General features: G+C 43.0%; 1 protein-coding gene across 1 annotated transcript in view; it reads right to left on the bottom strand.

Annotated features, from left to right (window-relative positions):
• LOC122799228 (protein SCO1 homolog, mitochondrial) overlaps positions 1-21040 on the bottom strand; it is a gene marked incomplete at its 5' end in the record, with an annotated part of 284525 nt that extends 263485 nt beyond the window's left edge. Inside the window, 1 exon segment of the mRNA XM_044068150.1 lies at positions 20950-21040. Coding sequence (XP_043924085.1) covers positions 20950-21040 — 91 coding nt within the window.
• Between the last annotated feature and the right edge of the window lie 279 nt (positions 21041-21319).

The raw sequence follows: 21319 nt of genomic DNA on the forward strand, positions 1-21319 counted from the left end.
GCCTCAGGAATAGAGTTGTTGTCCAAACCCTTGAAAAAAGCACCAGAAGAAGCCACAGCCCTAGCAGAATGAGCCTTAACAAAGGAAGGAAGGCTCCTACCATGAAAGGAATAACAAAAAGAAATAGCTTTTGAGATCCAAGAAGAAATCGTTTGCTTGGATACAGCTAATCCCAAGGACCTGGAATGAAAAGGAAACAGAGCTGATCAGATTTTCTAATAGTCTTAATCTTATCTAAATAAAATCAGGCTGTCTGTGCATATCTAACGTGTTCATAGGCAGGTACTAGGCTATCAGCCCTAGGGTCTATACAAGCCTAGCCAAAAAGGTACTCTGGCTTTCGCCACCCAAGAAAATTATTTTCTTGTGTCCCTGTTGAGCAGAGCCACAGAGGTTATCCCTGGAGTGAATTTTCTATTTCCCATCCAATCATCAAGATTTTTCTTGAAGAGTGCTAATGAGGACCTTTGTTTGATATAGATAGGCAGTTTGTTCCACAGTATGGGGGGGGGGGGTCTCTGGGACAGGAATCTACCCCTCCAGCATGTTCTGTTTATTGTGGTGACAAGGTTTAGGTCCCTCGAACGTGTAGCTCGGAGGGATTGGGAGTTCTTTAAGTGGAGCATGTCCAACAGCTCTGGGTTTGACATAGCTTTGTATGTTAGGCAGAGATTGCCTCCGAGTAGGCAATATGCGACAGAGTAAAGCTGGAGTTTTTTTGAGATGGTCTGCATAGGGCATCTGTTTGAGGATGATAATCCTCTTTGTGAGGTATTTCTGTGGCCTTTCCAGTTGTTGTAGATGTCTTGTGAGGTACATACCAAAAGCGGCGTTGTACTCTATAATGGGTCTAATGAGTGACGAGTAAAGGGGAACAATTACCTCTTTTTTCCTGGATGAGAACCCTTTTGTGATGAGATGTGCCACGCAGAAGGATTTCCTGACTACTGTGGCAATGTGATTATCAAAAGAGAAACTACTATCCACCTGTGTCCCAAGGTCTCTTATCACACTTTCGGTGTTAAGTAGACTACCACCTATGTGGAAGCTCATGGGTACAGAGGTTTTACCAAAGTGGATGACAATGCACTTTTGGCATTGAGCTTGAGGCCATGGTTTGACATCATGTATCTGTCTCAGTGAGGCCCTTTTGTAGGATGTCCACATCATCAGGAGTTTCAATTATGGCTCCTAGTTTGTAGTCATCTGCAAACTTCGTTAGCCAAAGACCTTCTGTGTTAGCCTGTACTTCAGAAAAGTAGCTACCAAACAGGAGAGGCCCAGGACTGAACCCTGTGGTACTCCACTTGTCACTGGTCTGAAGTCGGATTTGGAGTCTGCTACTTTCACAGTGTGGGTTCTGTCAATAAGCCAGTTGACAACCCATCTTGTGACATAGGGATTTATACCTAGTTTAGTGAGTTTATCTATAATTCCAGAGTGCAGGATGGTGTCAAAAACCTTGGCGAGATCTAGATAGGCTGTGTGAATCACCTTGCCCTCGTCTATGGCTTTGGTGACTGCTTCAAAGAAGTCGGTCAGGTTTAGGAGACATGATCTGCCTTTTACAATCCCGAACTGGGTGGGGTACAGAGTTTGGATATTACGTGCAACATCTTCTCACTGGCAGATTGCACAAAAAGGGAAAACAGTAGGAAAATGAATAGACTGCTTACGAAAAAACTCATTCCCCACCTTGGGCATAAAAGGCTGAGTACTCAAGGTCATCCTGTCCTTATGAAACACCAAAAAAGGAGGACAAGCCATAAGGGCTTGAAGCTCACACACCTGTCTGGCAGAATTAAGGGCAACAAAACAACAGTCTTCCAACAGCAATGTTGCATGAAAGCTGAAGCTGCAGGTTCAAAAGGAGCCAGATTCAATTTTTCCAAAACAAAATTAAGATTTTAAGGAGAAGGAACAGGCTTCCTCTGGGAGGCCTAGTATGAAGGACACCTTTTAGAAATTGTTCACCCTCAAATCTAGAAGTCAGAGGAGGAGATAAAGGCAGACAAACAGTGATAGCTTATAAGTGGTCCTTGACAGAAGAACAAGCCAACCCAGCACTAACCAATTAGCACAGATAAGACAGAACCAAAGGATCATCCTGTGATGCCCATGCACTGGCCCAGCAATCAATGAGCTTCAATCCTCACCACCAGCACCAGTGAAGGGCATCCACATTAGGAAGGATAAAAAATACCCACACAATGAAGTACAATTTCCCTTAAGAGCACACAGAGATCACAGTCAGTCTGGGGCTAGTTTCTCCCTTTCTCTCCAGATCCCCATTAAGACTCCCCATTGGCACAGATATACGGTCCAGATCCCAGCCTAGTGGTAAAGTTAAAATCCCCAGCACCCTCTCTGTCCAACCAGTGCTTCATGTCCCTGCTCAAGTAACTGACACACACACACACACACACACACACACACACACACACACACACACACACACACACACACACACAGAGAAACAAGTTATATACAAACAGACACTCCTGGGGAAGGTTGGCACAGGTTTCCAGCTATGCCCCTTCTGCCCAGACTATACGGTAGTACCACTTACCACAACCACTAATATCGGCTACTAATAAAGCCCTTATCAAAGGGTGTCCAATTATTACTGTGCAATATTATTATCCAAATGGTAAGTGTGACCAGAACTTTTTAAGGCTTATTTGAGTGGCTTGGCCAGTATCACTATATACATACAATGTACTCTAGAGCTTAAATTATCTCTACACAAACAGCCACAGTTGAAAGATTTAAAAATATTTAATAATAAATAATAAAAACACAATACTTCTTACTACACAGTGTTAGTCAAGAGTTCAGAGATCGCAGGAAAATGATCAAAATAATACAGTAGAATAGTTCTGACTTCAATACAGAAAACTAGTCTAATCTTCCTATTTCCTATGTATTTCTAAGACAGACACTAAAATCTAAGATCCTACTTGCATACAGACACAGGCAGAGTGCTGGTGAGTTGGATGTTCTCAAGACAAAACCTGGCTCTGAGAAAGTCCTTTAAATTGATACTACATCCTGCTGACTCATTTTAGATTACATCATTCTTAATTCTCTGGTTTCCCAGGCTAACAGAAACTCCCATTTCTTCCTCAGCTTGCACCTGGTCAGGAAATTACAGTCATTAAAGACATTATATATGTAAAATCTAACAATCAGCTCTAGTCTCAAAACAATAGGTAGTATTCCTTCATCCAGACATCTCGGCTCCAAGTTTTGAGATCAAACAATTGTACAATGCTTGACTTATTAGGTTTCCTCCAGCAGGGGGCAATGTGGTTACATTTTTGCAGTTCAACATCCAATACAGTCTTTTCACATTTAAGAGAATAAGCCTGTGGCTTATATTAATATTTACAAATGACAGAATTATCTACAAAATTATATCTAGCTAGGCTGGCAGCCTTCACATATATCTTCACACATCCACTGAAAGTGGATCCATGTTAAGAGAAAAACATCAAACAGAAAACCTCTTCCATTTGGATAAGCAGATGTCCCATCATTGGGTTTCCCAGCCTCCTGCAGGACCCTAAGCATATCCTCAAAAAAAAAAAAAAAAAAAAAAAAAAAAAGTATTTATGTGGAATCAAAATCCTATCACTCATAGGGTCAGCTGAAGAGTGGACAGGCATGGATGCAGGAGTGATCCCTTTTCTTGTGTGACCAGGTCCATCTTGTGAGGTAACTTGTGATCGTGGCCCTTATTAGCTAAATGCAAAAGAGGGAACCAATGCTGTGTCAGCCAAAAGGGAGTCGCCAACAAGATTTTTGGGAGCATCCTGTTAAATTTTGAACAGGACTTTTGGAATGAGAGGAAGGGGAGAGAGCATGAAGAAACAACCCCTTCCAAGAAAAAGATAAGGCATCCACCTTCCAAACCAGAGGACCTGGGACTCCGGTACAAAACAGAGGATGTTGTCTGTTCAGAGGGGAGGCAAAAAGATCTATTTGAAGAATACCCCCAATGGTGGACAGTGTCCAGAAATGCATTCCTGTGAAGCATCCATTCATGGGATTGAGTTAAGGACCTGCTCAGAGTATCTACCACAATATTTTGACCCAAAGGAATGTATACTGCCTGAAGAGTCACTTGATACTGGACAGCAAGATCCCACAGTAGCAGTGCCAACTGGCACAGATAAGATATTGTTCCCCCATGTTTGCTGACATACCACATCACTGTAGTATTGTCTGTAAATACCTTGAGAGGTCCTGGGGAGTAAAAGAGGGGTGAAAAGCCTGAAGCGCCATCAGAAGAGCTCTCATCTCTTGGACATTGATGTGCTCTGTTTAAGAGGTGACCACACCCCCTGCACCTTTAGGGAGCAAAAATTCCATGTCTGAAGCGCCTGTGAACAGCTCCTGAGAGGAAGAGTGGGATGAAAAGGGAGCCCTGGATTTATAGACAACTGCTGGATCCACCAGTAAAGTTCCTGATTAAGACAAGGCAGAAAAGGAACTACAAATTCTAGGGATGTGCATGTTGAAGGCAAACTGATTTCAGAAACGACTGAAACTTTCTCATGAGGAGTTTGACTAGAGGGAGCAAAGGAATACTGGATGCCATGAAGCCCAGAGCTCTCAGAAATTCTCCGGCTGTACTAGAGACCAGAGGAAGAAGAGTTCGAAAGAAGGAAATGAGTGTCAGGGTCTTGGGAAGAGGAAGGGATTGTCAGCATAGGCACCGTCTGAATCATGCCCCCCAGAAAAACACGGTCCTGAGAAGAAGTCAGAAAAGACTTGGTTTGTTGTGAACCTCAGGCTTTGCAGAAGGGAAATGATAAAATGGAGATTTTGCAACAGGATCTCTGGAGACGATGCCTTGAAACAGGAGGTTGTCCAAGTAAGGAAATACTTGGACCCCCTGAATCCTGGAAAACGCAATCACAGGAGCGAGGCATTTGGTGAATACCCTTGGGGCAGTAGAAAGGTCAAAGGACAAAGCAGAGAACTAAAACTGCCAAGAAGCGAGAGAGAAACATAAAAACTTCCTGAAAAGGGGATGGAGCAGGATATGGAGAGAAGCATCCTTGAGATCCAGACGCACCATACAAGTCTGAGAAGGCAGAAGAGGAAAAAGTCTTAAGGAATAGCAATGAAAAGAGGGCACCCTCAAAAAGGTGTTTAGATGAAAGACATCTAGAACTGTATCCAAGTACCCTCTTTTCTGGGTACTAGAAACATCCTGGAGTTAAAAGCCCCTCCCCCATTTGAGACATAGGTACCTTTTGAATAGTACCCAGAGTCAAAATGTCCCAAAGTACATCTGGAAAGAAGGAGAGGTGTTTGAGGGGGCTGAGGAGTACCTATAAAAGGGGGATAGGATTTCCAAACCATGAAATACCCCTGGCAAATAATGGACAGAACCCGGAATCCTGAGTAATCTTTGCTGGGAAGAATATGCTAGTCAAACAGCACCTGGTTTATCTGTAAAGGGAGACTTCTGAGGCACGGAAGTCAGAGTAGCCTTAGCAGAAGGAGCCCACTTGCCACCCTTCTTACCCTTAGTAGGAGGGCCTGTGAACAAAAGCTGGCTTATTGGCATAATTTCTCTGAAACTTAGCCATAGGAGAAACACACGTTTAAGTTTCTATAAAGCCTTATCTTTATCCAGAAGGAACTTAAACATAGCTGCAGCAGCTTCTCCAAACAAGTGTTTATTATCGAGGGACATCCATCAACTTAGCCTTACTATCATCAGGCGAAGGTTGAAGCTGAAGCCAAGAATACTTCCACATCAATGACCCAAAAGCAGCAGCCCTAAAGGAAGTATCTGCTGCATTCATAACTACACTTGATGGAATGATAAGCTACCTGGAAGGAAGTCCCTAACAGGGAAAGGGCAGAAGTTTTACCCTCAGAGTCTGGAAGATCAGAAATAACCTGATAAGTCGAACAGGAATGCCAACAAATACCTAGGCATATTGGTTTGATAATTAAACAGCCCTAAAAGCCAAAGTAGCAGAGGTGTAAACCTTCTTGCCTAGCCTTTTCCATGGTCCTGCTATCTTTATCAGAGGGCAGTAACTTGGGAGAAGGAAGCAATTGAGAGGGCTTTTCAGAAGCTACAGACACCACAGAGGGAGTCAGCAGAAGGACACTTGTACAAAAATTTACAGTCCGCAGGCACCCTATAGAATCTATCAGTTTTTTTGGGAGTCTGGACCCTTAGAAGCATTAGGAAATGCATCCAACAAGGCAGCCAAAACAGGAGGAACAGCAGAAGGTTTAGAAGAATCCAGCTCCAGAAACTCATTAGAATCGTTTATACACCTCAGAAAACTGATCACAATCCCACTTAAAAGAACTCAATCATCCTGGAGATTGTCCCCCTAAAAGAAATCTCTTCAAAGGGAGTATCAGGACTGGTAGATTCCTCTTCCTCTGATCCACAGTCTAAATGAGATGGAATCTGAGAAGAGTAAGCAAGGGAGTCCTCATCCAAATCCAGCTCCTCCTCAGAGGAATCCTGTTTCCTGGGTCTTTTAGGAGAGTAGAGGACCAAGGGGGGGGCTGAAACAGAAACTCCCTGAGGAGGTTTCAATGCCATCAGAGCAATAAAACCCTGAGTCAAGGCCTGCTATTCACTCTGTGAATCCTTAGCAGCAAGAAAAATATGTTTACTCTCTTGTTTTTTATTCAGTGGGATGCACGCCTTATAAAATTTGGAAGGCTCTGACCCAGGATGGCATTCAATGATGGTAGCAGGGACAACTTTTCTGACTAAAATTTGAGGAACACCCCTGGGCCCCTTGGAGATAATCAGCTGTGGTTTTCATTTCCCCCGAACATCCAAAGTGGACGCCTGCAAAACCTCCTCAGACATGCTTAAAGTCAGATTCCTGCTGGTCTCCAACCTGGTCAAGGCAAAGGAATCCAATGACAAAGTCTGGCGAACCTCCAGGCACTCACTCACCCCAGAAGAGAAGCCAGGCAGGGACTGAACAGCAGAAGATTCCAGCCTATGTTACCTGGCCTTCTTCACTGACGGCTGTGTTTTGGAAAGGGATGTACCCTCCATAAGGTCTTTTGCAAGAAGCTTAAGATGCAAACTTTCAAGACAAAATGCTAAAGAAGATAGTCTACAACAGTTTTTGGTCCTAAAGTCTGACAAATGCAATAGGATGTAAGGTTGTGAGAAGCACCTAAGCAAAAGAGACACTGGTCGTGGTGGTCTTTATGGGGAATCTGTCTCCCACACTGGCATTTACCTTTCTTGAATAATGTGAAACCCCACAAGCAACAACAAAAAAAAAAAAAAGTTAAGTACAAAAGAACTCCAACAGGGTACTTATCTGCAATGGCTAGGTGAACCAGCAATGGAACAGGCATTCAGACCAATGTTCAAATGATGGCGTTCAAACTGGTGGCAAAGAAGTTTGGAGGATGGTACATCCAGGTGTCAGCTTTATGCCCTATGCTACAAAAGGAGCAGATGTGTGACATATGACGTACATTAAGGCAACCTAAAGGCTTTAGTATATTGGTCAGACAGGGCACCATTGGCAGGGGATCCATAATGTAAAGAATAATGCAACAGTGAAATGGAAGGACATCACTCTGTATGCTCATGAGAAGCACCCAAACAGAAGAGGCACTATGGGAAATCTGACTCCCACACTGACATTTTCCCTTTCTGGATAACAAGTAAACTCATAAAAATCAAAAAATAGAAAAGGATAAGAAGAAACCCTAAAGCGGCTGTTATCTGAAACACAGCTAAGTAACTAGCATGGAAGGAGGAACGTTCAGACTGGCTATCAATGATGGCATTCAGACTGGTGACAAAAGACTTTGTGGTTTGTGCATCCATACATCACCTGTATGCCCCAAGCCTTGAACAGGGAGCATACATGTGACGTACAATGTCTATAAAATCATTAGGCTTTCATATACTGGCCAGCTGTTGGGCTACCATTGGCAAGGAATCCCTTTGGTAAAGAATACTGCAACAGTGATATGGAAGGACATCCTTAGAGGCAACTAAGAAGACAAAGATAACTTTTTGTGATATGTGATGTAGACCAAATGGTTAAAGCACAAGGTCTGCTCCAGAAGTAAATTACTTATTTGCTTTTTACTTGCTTTTGTTTTGTTTTCAGACTATGCAGAGCCTGCCCACAGTGCAAGCCAAGAAAGAGAGAAACTCATCACAGAAAATACTTAAGAAAACAAGATGAGGCAAGCATCAAAGGTACACAGAGTAACGTTGTAACCAGTAACAACTTTGTACAAAATAAAAAAGTTACAAGTTAGAAAAACACCAATAACAGTCTCGAGTATAATAAGGACTGCACTACCAGGGTGGCACTGTAATTGCAGAAAAAAAGTTAATTCAGCACTAAACCTGCACAAGTATAAGACAGCAAAGTGTCTGAGCTTACAACAGCTATACCCGAGTAGATGTTACTTTGTCATTATTTTGTACTAACTCAGTAACACAATGCTTCCAAAAATTAACTTTGGTAGCAGCATGCTTTAACTGAAGGTGGTTGTTATGTCGGCTCCTGTGTTTTTTATTTTTTTCTTCTGTTTAGTATTCCAAACAGTTATTTGCTTTTAGGTGCTAAAGTTATGACATGGCAATCCGAAATCAGGTCTTGATCCACAGTGATCCGATCCCCCCGAAGACATTTGAATCTTGGTACTGTTTCCACACTGGATCCACCGGGCTACTCAGCAATTAATTTCCATCATGGGGTAGCATTTTGTCCCACCAAAGCAACAATTTGACTTTTTTGTTTCATTAGTATCAACTCTGGTAGACTAATTTGGAAAGTGTTAAAACTGTTTTGCAGCTCAGCTTCAAACACTAGCAGTGGCATCTGGTGAAATTAATAGTAAATCACCTGCAGCAGGAAAAGTATCAGCTCTCCCACAATGATTTCACATCATTCACAAAACAGTAAACAGTAAGGGATCTAGAACAGTCCGTGGCAAGCCAGTAGTGACACTTTTGAGAATGTAGGTTACATTTGACCATTTCACTCGAAGCGGACTGTCTTCAAGGTAAAGGTGGATCCAACTGCATCTCAGTGACACAGCTCAAGAATAAGCAGCAAGTGAATCACAGTACTGAAACCTTTTTTCTTTTTGTTCCAATTTCATACCACAGATTTCAAACTCCTCTATATCCAGATCCTGGAAATTCCCATCTTCGAAGGTCTCACTTTGAATTGGCTCCCAGTTGCAGCTCCTGGTTTGACCCACACTAGGGAGGGGGTCTCCTTCTAGAAAGCCCTACATACACAGTGAGCGTCCAACTCCTCATAACTAAACTTTCTAGATTCATTCTGCAGTGCACCTCTGAGTGGGATATAGCCAGGTGTAAAGCCGTCATGCTGCAGCTTGTATTGAGAGACATCATCTTAAGCCCTAGGTGTGCAGAGGCACTGAATGGAAATGACTCTATCTATGCAGTGAGGTGTCCTCCTTTGCACACACCTTGCTGAAGCAACAGCTCTGTTGTCATGGCCCCACTAACCCTACCAGGGCTTGTGGAGGAACCTCACCCAGTATGCCCCACACCAAGCAAGTAATCCACTTTCATTCTTCTTCTTTGACCCCCCCCCAATTCCAGCAGATGTCTGAAGCAAAGGCATCGGCATGCCTACCCTATGTATACTACTGTGTATGTGTAATTGGTGAGGAAGGTAGCTTAACATTGAGTAGCATAGTCTAAATACAGGTCTGCAGCATCCAGAGCTTCAGCTGCATGGTTTTAAACCCTTTTTGAAGTATTCATAAGTAATTTTTTTTTTTTTTGTAGAAAAAAGTTCTAAGCTTGTTTTCCACCATTCCTGTTACTAGAGCAGTCCAGATACAGATCTGCTGTATCCAGGACTGATTCGTAAGTTTCTGAGTTCCCCAGACCTTTGTGTGTTAGAGGGAAGCCTTCCAGCTCATCAGTGGGAGTGGTAAGCACTAGGTAGCCTATCTACCACAAGAGGAGTGGTGTCTGGCTCTGAAATTGTAGTTTATTGGCTGCTGCTGTTCAGTTTTTTCTATCCTTTTCAACTTTCTCTTCTCTCTTACACTTTAATTACCTTATTCGCCTAGCACTTCATCAGGCTTTTTGTAGCAATTATTGTAGCACACACAAGTACTATCAGCACTGGACGTCCTATAAGGAAACAGTTCCAGTACTTAGTAATGATGACCATCCCTCCTGGCATGTCTAAAGGTCAGCTTCCTGTGCTTTCTCCTATTAACCTGGTGAACTTGTGCATTCTGAGGCAGCGTAGCCACTCCCTCATGTACACACACAACCCTCTCCTCTTACCTCCCAACACTGAGACTTGTGAGAGATGCACTTGTATCTCCAAATTGGAAGCCATGCACTCTCCAGTCAAAACCGGAATAGCTGGTCAAGAGGAGAAGGTCAACACCTGCACCACACCATGTGGAACACATAGCCCTCCAGAACACCCACCATCACAGCCCTCACATAAAAACACAAACCACACACCCACCTTCACGGAGGATCTCAATAGAAATCTAGCCAAACAGCAGAGACCTCCAAGGTAGAAATGCACTCTACCACCACAGCACAACACAAACCACAAGACACACAGCTCACCCACACAGTGTAGCCCTCAACCTAAGGCAAAACAGCTTCTACAATACAACAAGCATAGGTGACTCAATAGTGAGACACACTGATGTCCCACTCACTAGGCTGAATAAGGAGAAGGTAACAGTCAGCTGTCTATCAGGTGCCAGAATCCAACACAACACATGCACTCCGGTCACTCCACAACAAGTACAAGTATGACTCTGTCACTGTCCATGTAGGTGTGAATGACCTGAGACGCACCTCCCTGGACTACACGAAAAGAGACATGGTGGAGCTCTCGGATTATGTGGCCCAGGCAGGTATGACCCTAGCCCTGAGCAGCATCCTACCATCGCCGACAATGATACCACAGTACAACCAGAAAATGACTGACTTCAATAATTGTCTACGTTTCTGGTGTCATTCTAAGGGGATCCAGTATCTGCCTGCTTGGGATGACATGACTGACAAACCTCGATGCTTTGCCTGAGATGGCCTGCATCTGTCACCCTTGGGTTTCCGGGTTTGGGCTAAGACTCTTGCCACCACTATAGTGCCTTTTTAGGTGGTTTTCCAAAGACCAAATTACCACTACTTCTGTTCACCTGGATCAAACTACCACCACTTCTGTTCACCTGGTTATAAAAGAAGGCAGAGCTTATGCAGACTATCCCGCAGGCCTCTGCAAGTGCCACCCCAGAGAAGGAGACAAGACAGATCACCAATAGGTCTCAACTTCTCTGCTCAAACTGTGAACAAAAACCCCAAATCAGGGATAGTTTTAAATACTCCTCTAATTTGTGCATAAAGTTAATACAACAGATTTTGCATCAATATGAATTTACTGAGAAACTCCAATGTCTGGCAATAGACACGGGCTATAATCCTCCAGAAAATCAAACATTTTATGAGGAACAAGGCAAAAATTAGACAAAAATCAATGAAAGTTGAGAGCTCTGCACCCCCAAATCAATAGATATGGTTCCAGAACCAACATTGTCAGTAAAGGTAAAGCAGGCCATCATTTGGGGATGGGTCAGCATGTATGACTACAGGTATGTGGGGCATTGATAATGAGGGGTGCAGCACATCAGAGCCATAGAGTACAATTTGAATAAAAAATGGCTACACCCATGGTCTGAGCCATTAATCGAATCTGATCAGTCAATGTGGCTTGTAGTCATGGCTTTATCCCTCTACTCCAATGTGACTGGCGCACAGTACTGAAAGCTTTTAACAGATCAAGAAATAAAGCAGCAACAGCAGTTTACTTGTTGAGGACAAGAGATGAATCTAGGATTTCAGTATCATCTTTACATTTCAGATGGAAGCACAGCTGCCTGCCAGTGCACAGAATACTGAAGTAGGTACTTCAGAGCCATTTAAAGATATCCAATACACAAGCAATACTGCCCAACAGGGTCTGTGTTCCTGTGTAAATAAATGTCCACCAGGGGGGTGTTATGAGACTCAATGCCGCAGGCGGCGGGCTTCTATACCCCTGAAAGGGCAACATTTACACAGTAAAACATCCTGGAGGGCTTTATTGCACTTAGAGAATGGGCTGTCTATAAAAACTGTTGCGTTTACTGACTTTTTTTTTATTACTATAGTATTTTTATATGCTTTTGATGAAGGATAGTTTGTCTGCCTAATGTTTCTAACTTGCTGCAGTATATGTAAATTGTGCTGGATGAAGTATTTTACATCCAAAATATAAAATTTAAAAAAATATATCCAGATATTTATCATCCAAATACAAAATTTTAAGAAATATCCAGATATTTACTTCATTTTTGGTCCCTTCCTCCTAAAATGTGTGGTTTGTTACCAGTCATTGGGGACTGAAGTCATTACATAATGGCATACATTTGAGTTTCAGGCTTAATTTCCTTCAGAAAATTCACACAAATCCTGTTATTCAAGCAACTCTGTAATTTTATAAGAGCAATATTTAAAATCTGTCCCTATTTTTGAACCTTTGTTCCACCTTTATTTGAGGCTTTATCCAAATTTCTCAAGCTACGAGGTTGAGAGGTATGCATACCTGTTAACTGCTGCTGCCAGCAGTCGATCAATCTGACACACAAACACACACACTTGTGCTTCAGAACATGCATGCTAACAAATCCTGTTATACAAGCAACTCTGTAATTTATAACAGCAACTTCTGTTCCTATTTTTGAGTCTTTGCTCACGTTTATTTTAGGGCTTATCGAGATTTTTTGAGCCAATAAGTTGAGAGGCATGCAGTCCTCTTAACTGCTGCTGCCACTGCTCTGTTGCTCTCATTCCTCACATACACACAGACAGACACACAGATGCACACATACTTCCGCTTTCATGTGTGCAACCATGCGTACACACACACATACAGACAGAAACACACATAAAACACTTTTCTGTTTTGTTTCTTTTACTTTTACACTTGCTAAATAGCAAAGGTGCTGCTCAGCGAGTGTAAAATATTGGCTCAATCAATCTCACTTTCACACACACACACACACACACACACACACACACACACACACACACACACACACACACACACGCGCATGCATGCTATTCTATTTATTTATTTATTTATTTTTAAATTTTCCTTAAATTTTACACTTGCTAAACAAAAGAGCTGCTTATTGAGCATAAAACAATGGCGGCCATTAGCTTCCTTTCTGTGCTTCAAGGCACCTTAAATATGCTGCTGTAAAGCAGCAGACTCCTTTTTTCAGCAAGCATTAGCTACAGATTAACACCATCTTGGAAACTATTCGTTCTCCAGTCAGAGTGGTAATGTACAGGTTGCCATTCTCTAAAGAAAAAGAACCTTAACAAGGGGAGATCAGTAAGACTGATAACAGCAGACTTGCTCTTGTAGACAGGAATAACAGCAGCTGTATATGCACTGTGCTCCTTCTGGCAGCCAGTTTGACAGACTTTGTTTAACTTAGCGTAATCCATCTTTGTCTCTGCAGAACATCAGCACTAGTTAAGAGGGTTACCATGCTAACATTCTGACTCCTCTAAAGAGCAAGCTACTAGACATCACCTTCTGCAGAAACCATTTACAAAGTATAAGAGAAGTACAGTTGTGTACACTTAGCATAAATGTAGATGTTCGAGTGCATTCACTGTTGCAGTCATCACATTTGGGTTATCTGCTTGCAGTAGCCCTCAGTCGGCCTGATTATCAAAGTCTTGGGTGTTGCGTCGGTTGCTGTCTCATCTTCCATGATGTCAGGTAGTCAGGGGTATAAAGCATGCAGCTGACACCATTACATCAGTTTTTCTTGCCCCAGATGTCAGGTGCCCCCTTAATGGGAAGCAATTAAATATACATACAAGGTTATACCTCCAACAAAAAAGCAAATACACCAAAAAGTTTTTAAGCAATAGAGGTATAGCCAAAGGAAGTCAGGGGGCTGGAGGGAGGGTAACCAGGACTGCAACAGTGAATACACTCGAACATCTACATTTATGATAAGTGTACACAACTGTACTATGTTCTTCATGTTTCACTGCTGCAGTCATCACATCTGGGTAGATTCCCAAAGCTAAGGATGGGAGGATGAATTTGGATAGCATTAGGACCAGCTATAAGGCCTTGCAAGACTGCAGTGGCAAAACCAACTCTGGATTTAGAGAAAATTGGTAAATGGTAATGCTTGGTGAAAGTATGTACAGACCTCTAGATAGCAGCCTCTAGGATGTCCCTGGTATGGACACCTCTGAGAAAGGCTGTAGAGGTAGATGCAGCCCTGGTTGAATGTGGTCTTATGACCTGTGGGATAGGTTTTCCAAGGTGCTTATAGCAGAAATGAATGCAATGGCCTATCCATTTAGAAATGGTTTGCTTTGAAATGGCCTTCTCCTCTGCCCCTGCAGCAAATGCCTCCAGCAGCTGTTCTGATCTCCTGAGAGGGTTAGTCATGTCCAAGTAAAATCTAAGTTGCCTGTGCACATCTAAGGAGTGCAGTATTTGTTCCTTTTTGTTCTGTGGATTAGAAAAGAAGGTTGGCAAATGAATGGACTGATTAACAGCCACATTGGATACTACCTTGGGCATGAAGGAGGGATTGGTCCAGAGGGACACCCTGTCCGCATGAATGATGACGAAAGGCTCCACTGCCATAAGGGCCTGTAATTTAGACACCCTTCTTGCTGAAGTGTTGGCTAAAAGGAAGGCTGTCTTCCAAGAAAGGAATTTCAACTCTGCATTTGCAACTGGCTCAAAAAGAGGTAGAGTGAGTTTTTCCAATACAAAGTTAAGGTCCCAGGCTGGAGTAGGGGCTCTCCTGGGTGGTCTTAAGTTTTTGGCCCCTCTGAGGAACTGCTTGAGCAGTGGATGAGAGAAAAGGGGTGGTTCTGTGTTGTAATGAGCTGAAATGGCTGAGGCATGAATTTTGATGGAGGAAAAAGAAAGGCCCTTGTGAAGCATCTCAGTTAAGTATTGAAGAATCTGAGGTAAATTGGGCGCTGCTGTGCTCATCCCCTGAGTTTGGTTCCAGGAACAGAATCTTTTCCATTTTTCAGCATAAGATTTTCTAGTACTAGTCCTCCTTGCCTCCAGAATGACATCCCACACTTGCTTACTGAGGGATGGTAACGGAGAGATCAGGTAATTAGCCAGGCTGCCAGGTTCAGGGTTTGAAGCTGTGGGTGCAGAATCTGGCCCTCCTGCTGGGACAGCAGGGCAGGGATCTGGGGCAGGTGCCATGGATCCAGCAGTGACACACTGCGCAAGAGGGGGTACCACTGTTGGCGTGGCCAGTCTGGTGCAATCAGTATCATCCTTGGTTTGTCCTGTTTGATCTTTAGTAGTACCTTGGGGAGGAGAGGCAGAGGAGGAAAGGCATAAACTGATAGATTTTTCCAGGTAAAAGACAGGGCATCCACTTTCCAAGCTTGTTTGTGGGGAGTCCTTGTGCAGAATTTGTCCAATTGGTAGTTCTGGGGGGAGGCAAACAGGTCTATCTGTGGGCTCCCCCATCTGTTTATCAACATGTTGAATGCCTTTGGCTCCAGTTTCCACTCGTGTGGGTCCATGAGATTTCTGCTTAGATCGTCTGCCAGTGTATTTAGCTTTCCTGGCAGGAACTGAGCCTGTAGGTGCACTTGGTAGCTCAAGGCTGTGTTCCACAAAGCCGTGGCTAGTCTGTAGAGAGGGTGTGAGTGGGTTCCCCCCTGTTTGTTTATGTACCCACATAACAGTGGTGTTGTCTGTCTTTACCATTAACTGTCCTGGGAGGATGTGGTACTTGAAGGCTGTCCAAGCATTCTGTACAGCTAATATTTCTTTTTGGTTGATATGCAGGTGCATTTGACTTGGGTTCCATTTGCCCTGAATGCACCTCCCTGCCAAGTGAGCCCCCCCCCCCATACATAGTCTGATGCCTCTGTTGTTACGGTTTGGGCGTCAGGGGTAGAGGTGAATGGCAGTCCCTTGTTTTGGTGGCAGGCATCTGCCCACCAAAGGAACTCTAACTGTAGGCATGGTATGAAAGGAATCATTGCTTCTAGATCCTGATAATGTTGACACCATAGGCATTTTAGATATCATTGTAGTTTCCTCATATGCAGTCTTACATATGGAATTAGGAGAATGCAGGAGGCGATGAACCCCAAGGCCTGCAGTATTTGTCTTGCAGATAGCAGGGTCTTTGTGGCCATTAGTTTGAAGTAAGCTGTCAAATGAACTTATTTCTCTGGCGTGAGGAAAGCCATCTGGGAAGTTGTGTTCAAGCTTGCTCCCAGGAATACAATTTCTTGGCAGGGTACCAGATGTGATTTCCTTTCGTTTATGGTGTACCCCAGAGAAGTTAGCACTTTTTGTACAAACGCCAGATGATTCAGTAGTGTGTCCTGGCTTTCTGCCTGAATTAGACAATCGTCCAGGTATGGGTATATCTGAATATTTCTTTGCCTGCAAAATGCAATGACTGGAGCTAGGCACTTTGTGAATACTCTGGGCACAGAAGATAAGCCAAAGGGCAGTGCAGAGAACTGACAGTGCATGAAGCCTGCTTTGAAGCGTAGGTATCTTCTGCAAGATTCCCCGATTGGGATGTGCAGGTAGGCTTCCTTTAAATCCAGTGTTGCCACCAGGCATCCTTGCCTAGCATAGGAACCAATTGGTGAAGAGTTAGCATCTTGAATTTTGGGATCACCAAAAAAGTGTTTACGATAGAGAGATCCAGGGCAGGATGCCAGGAGTTGTCTTTTCTGGGGATCGAGGACAGGATGCCAGGAGTTGTCTTTTCTGGGGATCGAGGACAGGATGCCAGGAGTTGTCTTTTCTGGGCACCAAAAAAGTCTCGAGTAGAAACCTTGTCCCCTTTCCTCTTCTGGGACAGTTTGAATAGCCCTTATACTTAAGAGAGAGAGAGAGAACTTGCTTTTGAGCCTCTGCCCACTGATTTAGGGGTAGATCTGGCCAACTGTTTGGGGTTGGTAAAGTGTGGAAATGGAATCTGTATCCTTGGGAAACTATTTTTAAAACCCATTTGTCCTGGGTAATGAGTTCCCAGTTTTTTTACCTGCAGAGCAATCTTTCCCCCTAAAGGAGCAGTCAGTTGAGAAGGGCTTGGAAGTTTTAAAGTTGTCATTGAGACAGTTTACCATAATGGGGGATCTTACTACTCCCTGCTCTGGAAGTGGGAGCCCCCCACTGCTTAGTCCTGTGCATGCCTTGGGACTGAAGCCTAAGTGGTCTGCTGGTTCTGGGTTTGGACTGAGAAGGCCTGGAAGAGGCAGGAAAGGACCAATTCTTAGAGGGCCAATGCCTACTAAATCTTGGAGGCTGCACTTGCAGGAAATCTTTAACAGTTTGCATAGATTTAACTTTTTCCTCTATCTTTTTAAGAACTTCTTCTGCTTTGTTGCCAAACAGGTCGTCCTGGTTTAAGGGAGCATCCAACAATTTAGCTTTAACATGATCTGGCAAAGATTGCTCCTTAAGCCAAGCATGCCTTCTAAGTACAGACGCAGTAACAGCAGGCATGCACAATGCCTCTAGTGAATCAAAACCACATTGCAAAGTATGTTTTCCAACTTGTTCAGCAGAATGCATTAAATCCTATAAATCCTTATTTTCAGCACAGTCAGGAATCAACATAATTTTCTGTTTAAGCAATCCTATAATATGCTGTTGCAGACGTGTATACCTTTTACCCCATCTATCCAGCGCCCTGGAATCTCTGTCAGAGGTGGTAGGTTTTTTGGCAGTAGTAGCCTTTATGCCCTTGGGTCCCTGTGAAATGGTCTCAGGTTCCGCAGTAGGATTTTTAAAAAGGAACTTGTGAGAGTCAGGAACCCTGCAATATCTATCTGGGTTTCTGGAAGTAGGAGGTAAGGAGTCAGGACCCAAGCAAGACTCCGTAAAGTACAGGGGGGATAGCTAAAGGCCTGTGTTGGGGCAGGAGTAAGAAATCCCTAAGCCTCTTTTTAGAATCAGAGTAATTCTGGCTTTTCCAGTGAAAATGCTCCCTAAGAGTATGCAAAGTTTCACCAAAAGAGAAATCCTCTGGAGGGGAAGCAGAGGGAATAGAGTCCTCTGCATCAGAATCCTCATAGGTAGATAAGGATAAATCCTGGTCATCAGAAGAAACAGAAATTTCAGAATCCTGATCAGAAGAATCATACCCAAATTTAGTCCTAGGTCTCCAAGATGAGGAAGGTTGGCTTCCTCTGATTAAAGTAATAAGGTCTTCAGCCATTCTTATCATTTGTTTTTTAGGCATAGAGGCCTGACCATGCGGTCTGGGCGAGGGTTTTTTAGGCATGGATCGAGTTTTAGGCCTTGAAGAAGAAGATGGCGTTGGTTTAAATATGCAAGTCAGTAGGCCTGAATACACCCTCAGAAGCCGGTGCCTGCGCAGCGGCTCCGGACCCATCCAAGGTAGAGACATCCACAGGTTCCACAGTTGATGCATCTCACGGCATACCAGACTCCGAATGGGTCTCAGTAGAGGCCTGCGAATCTGAGGTAGCGGGCATCAGGGGCTGCAAAAGCGCCTCACTGAGTATCAGCGAACTGGTGACTAGCTTAGGAGAAGCATCATCGGCAGCTTTGGACCTAGGCGGCCTGTCTCTGTCTTTATCTTTTCGTTTTTTCGGAATGCCGGTAGTCAGGTGGCTTACCGAAGCCATATCTGGATAATTGAACAGAGTACCAAAATATTTAAAAGTGTAAATATACCGACGACGAATAGCTCATTGTTTAAATAAGGCACAAAACGACAGCGAGGTACGTCGTGGTCAGGGCCTAGGCAAGGAATACAGTAAGAGTGAAAATCTTTATGAGTTATTTGCTTTCCACAAGAAATAGAATTATTAACTTTTACTGACATCGGTTTAGAGCAAGAAAAGGTTTCCCCAACGGGGTACTTAGCTTTAGTTGAAGACTTCGGTTCTGAAACTCGAAAAAAAAAATTTCAGGAGCCGGACAACCGGCACTTGTGAACTGCTTCTGCTTTGGGCACCGCACGGCAAGAAAGACTGATGTAATGGCATCGGCTGCATGCTTTATACCCCTGACCACCACCTGACGTCATGGAAGAGGAGACGGCAACCGACGCAGGACCCAAGACTTTGATAATCAGGTCGACTGAGGGCTACTGCAAGCAGATAACCCAAATGTGATAACTGCAACAGTGAAACAAGACAAACATCAAATGGTTACCAAAGCTAACAATGAGCATTTGAAACCAAATCCTTCATATTTACTTAGCACTACTTCACACGTACTTCCTAAGCAACAGTTCAGAATAAGACCTGTACCACACATTAATAATGCCAGTATCTTTTCTTCCATGCTGGTCAGAATGAACACTGAACCATACATCAATAATGCCTGCCTTTTCTCCTACATTTTACCATCTTTTATGCAGCTGTTACTAGTTTCCAGTTTGATTACAAGAAAAAGACCAAAGTGATACAAAGAAAAGTAGAAGGAACTAATAACCTGGATCCCCACAGTAGCTTTATATAAGCCTTTTTAATAAAGGAGGGGTTTAATACAGATTTTCCACTAGGTTACACTTGTAAACTAAGTAACACAGGTGGCCGAAAAAACAAACTGTTCTGACACTGACAGAGTTATGTGCTTGAACATTAATGATAAGATCGCTGCAGTGGCTGGCTAAGGCAGAAGAAATATAGACCGGCTTCTGGATTTAATATTTTCAGAAGCAGCAGCCGTCATGCCTGTAGAAGTTAAGGCACCTTCCTCTGGGCTTGGTCCATTCAGTTTATTCCACGATAGCAAATTCCTTATTGGTAAATTAATTCTTGTCAGTGATATCCATTATGGTACTGAAGAATGATGACTAACCGCATAAATATACGATTTATAAGCGAACCTAAATGTGGAGTTACTGTCAGTGGTGAACAACACTCACTGCAGGATACTTTCCTTAGACCTACTTCATAAAATTCTTACTGCTATTCTGGTTAAAGTCACAGAAAAAAATTCAATCTTTCTGTGTAATCTGCATTAATACACCAAATCAACTGGATCAATGTCCTTGCAGATTAACAGTAAAACTAACCTCTTCACGTGAGGCACTAATGGTAAATAATACATTTGGAGGAGACAGACCAGTATAGTGAACACCTCTAGTGCTCGAGTGTTAGCTGCAGTCTGGAGATTTGCATGTAACAGCACAAAAGAAGTCAATCTCAATGGCCTCAGCTAACTCTAAAGCTAAAACTTACATTCCTAGCCCACAAATGAGTGGATGGAAAGCCTAGAGAAAAACATTACGGGAAATCAGTCTGACTGCAAGACTTTCTTCTTGGTAATAGAAACAGTTAAATGCAGGTACACTAGCCAGAAAATAACCCATATACCATTGTCTTCTTCAAAGACTAAAGCTGCCACTAAGTTTTGATGTTACATCACCTCTATTTACACTACCTGGTGATAAAGTAAATAAAACTTTTTTAAAAAGGTCTCACATCCCCTTACAAACATCAGCACTTCTCCACTATCTACGGAACAGCACATACTTAGCTTGACATGCACATACTTAATGACATTAAAGGTGGATGTACTTTGGTGAGTGGCTGACATTAAATTTTCCTTAATAAGTGAAAAGGATTTTAATTGTGTTTTATTTCTTAAGCACTGATTCTTCCTTTAGTCATCACCATACTCAATGCTTCAAAAATGTCAATGGGAACAGAGATACAGACTTGATTACCCTTCAGCCTTCCTAAAGGCAATCATACACCACAGCTCACCCAAAAGTTATACACTTCACTTTTCAAAAGTTTTACTTGATGTTAATAGCTAAATAACACTTAAGTATTCTGTGGAAACTGCAAGGCCTCTAATTATAACACATAAGAATTGCACTTACTTTCTTCTTTTTCCTTCTTGAAGTACTTCATCCCTGCCAACAAGACTCCACCAATTGTGAAAGTGACTGCCAAAGACTTCCAAGTGACAGGCTACTGAAAACAAGACCAGGTTATTAAACAGAAAATGTGTTCTTGTATGATCTTTTGCACCAACAGTAGCCTCCAATAATCAAACGGATGCCTAATTAGCAGTTATCATACATGCACTAAATGAGTGCATACCATATTTCACTACTATACTTCTAGATAACACTGCTAAATGCAGCCAAATAGCAAAAATACTTACTGCAGGCACCATCTAAAATGAACAAGTACATGCACTACAAGGAATTATAATCAGGCTCCAACTGTAACCCTTCATTGTGTTCC

The sequence above is a fragment of the Protopterus annectens genome, chromosome 4.part0 (genome assembly GCF_019279795.1).
Source record: "Protopterus annectens isolate FY-2018-M chromosome 4.part0, PAN1.0, whole genome shotgun sequence".
In the NCBI taxonomy this organism is placed as follows: Eukaryota; Metazoa; Chordata; order Ceratodontiformes; family Protopteridae; genus Protopterus; species Protopterus annectens.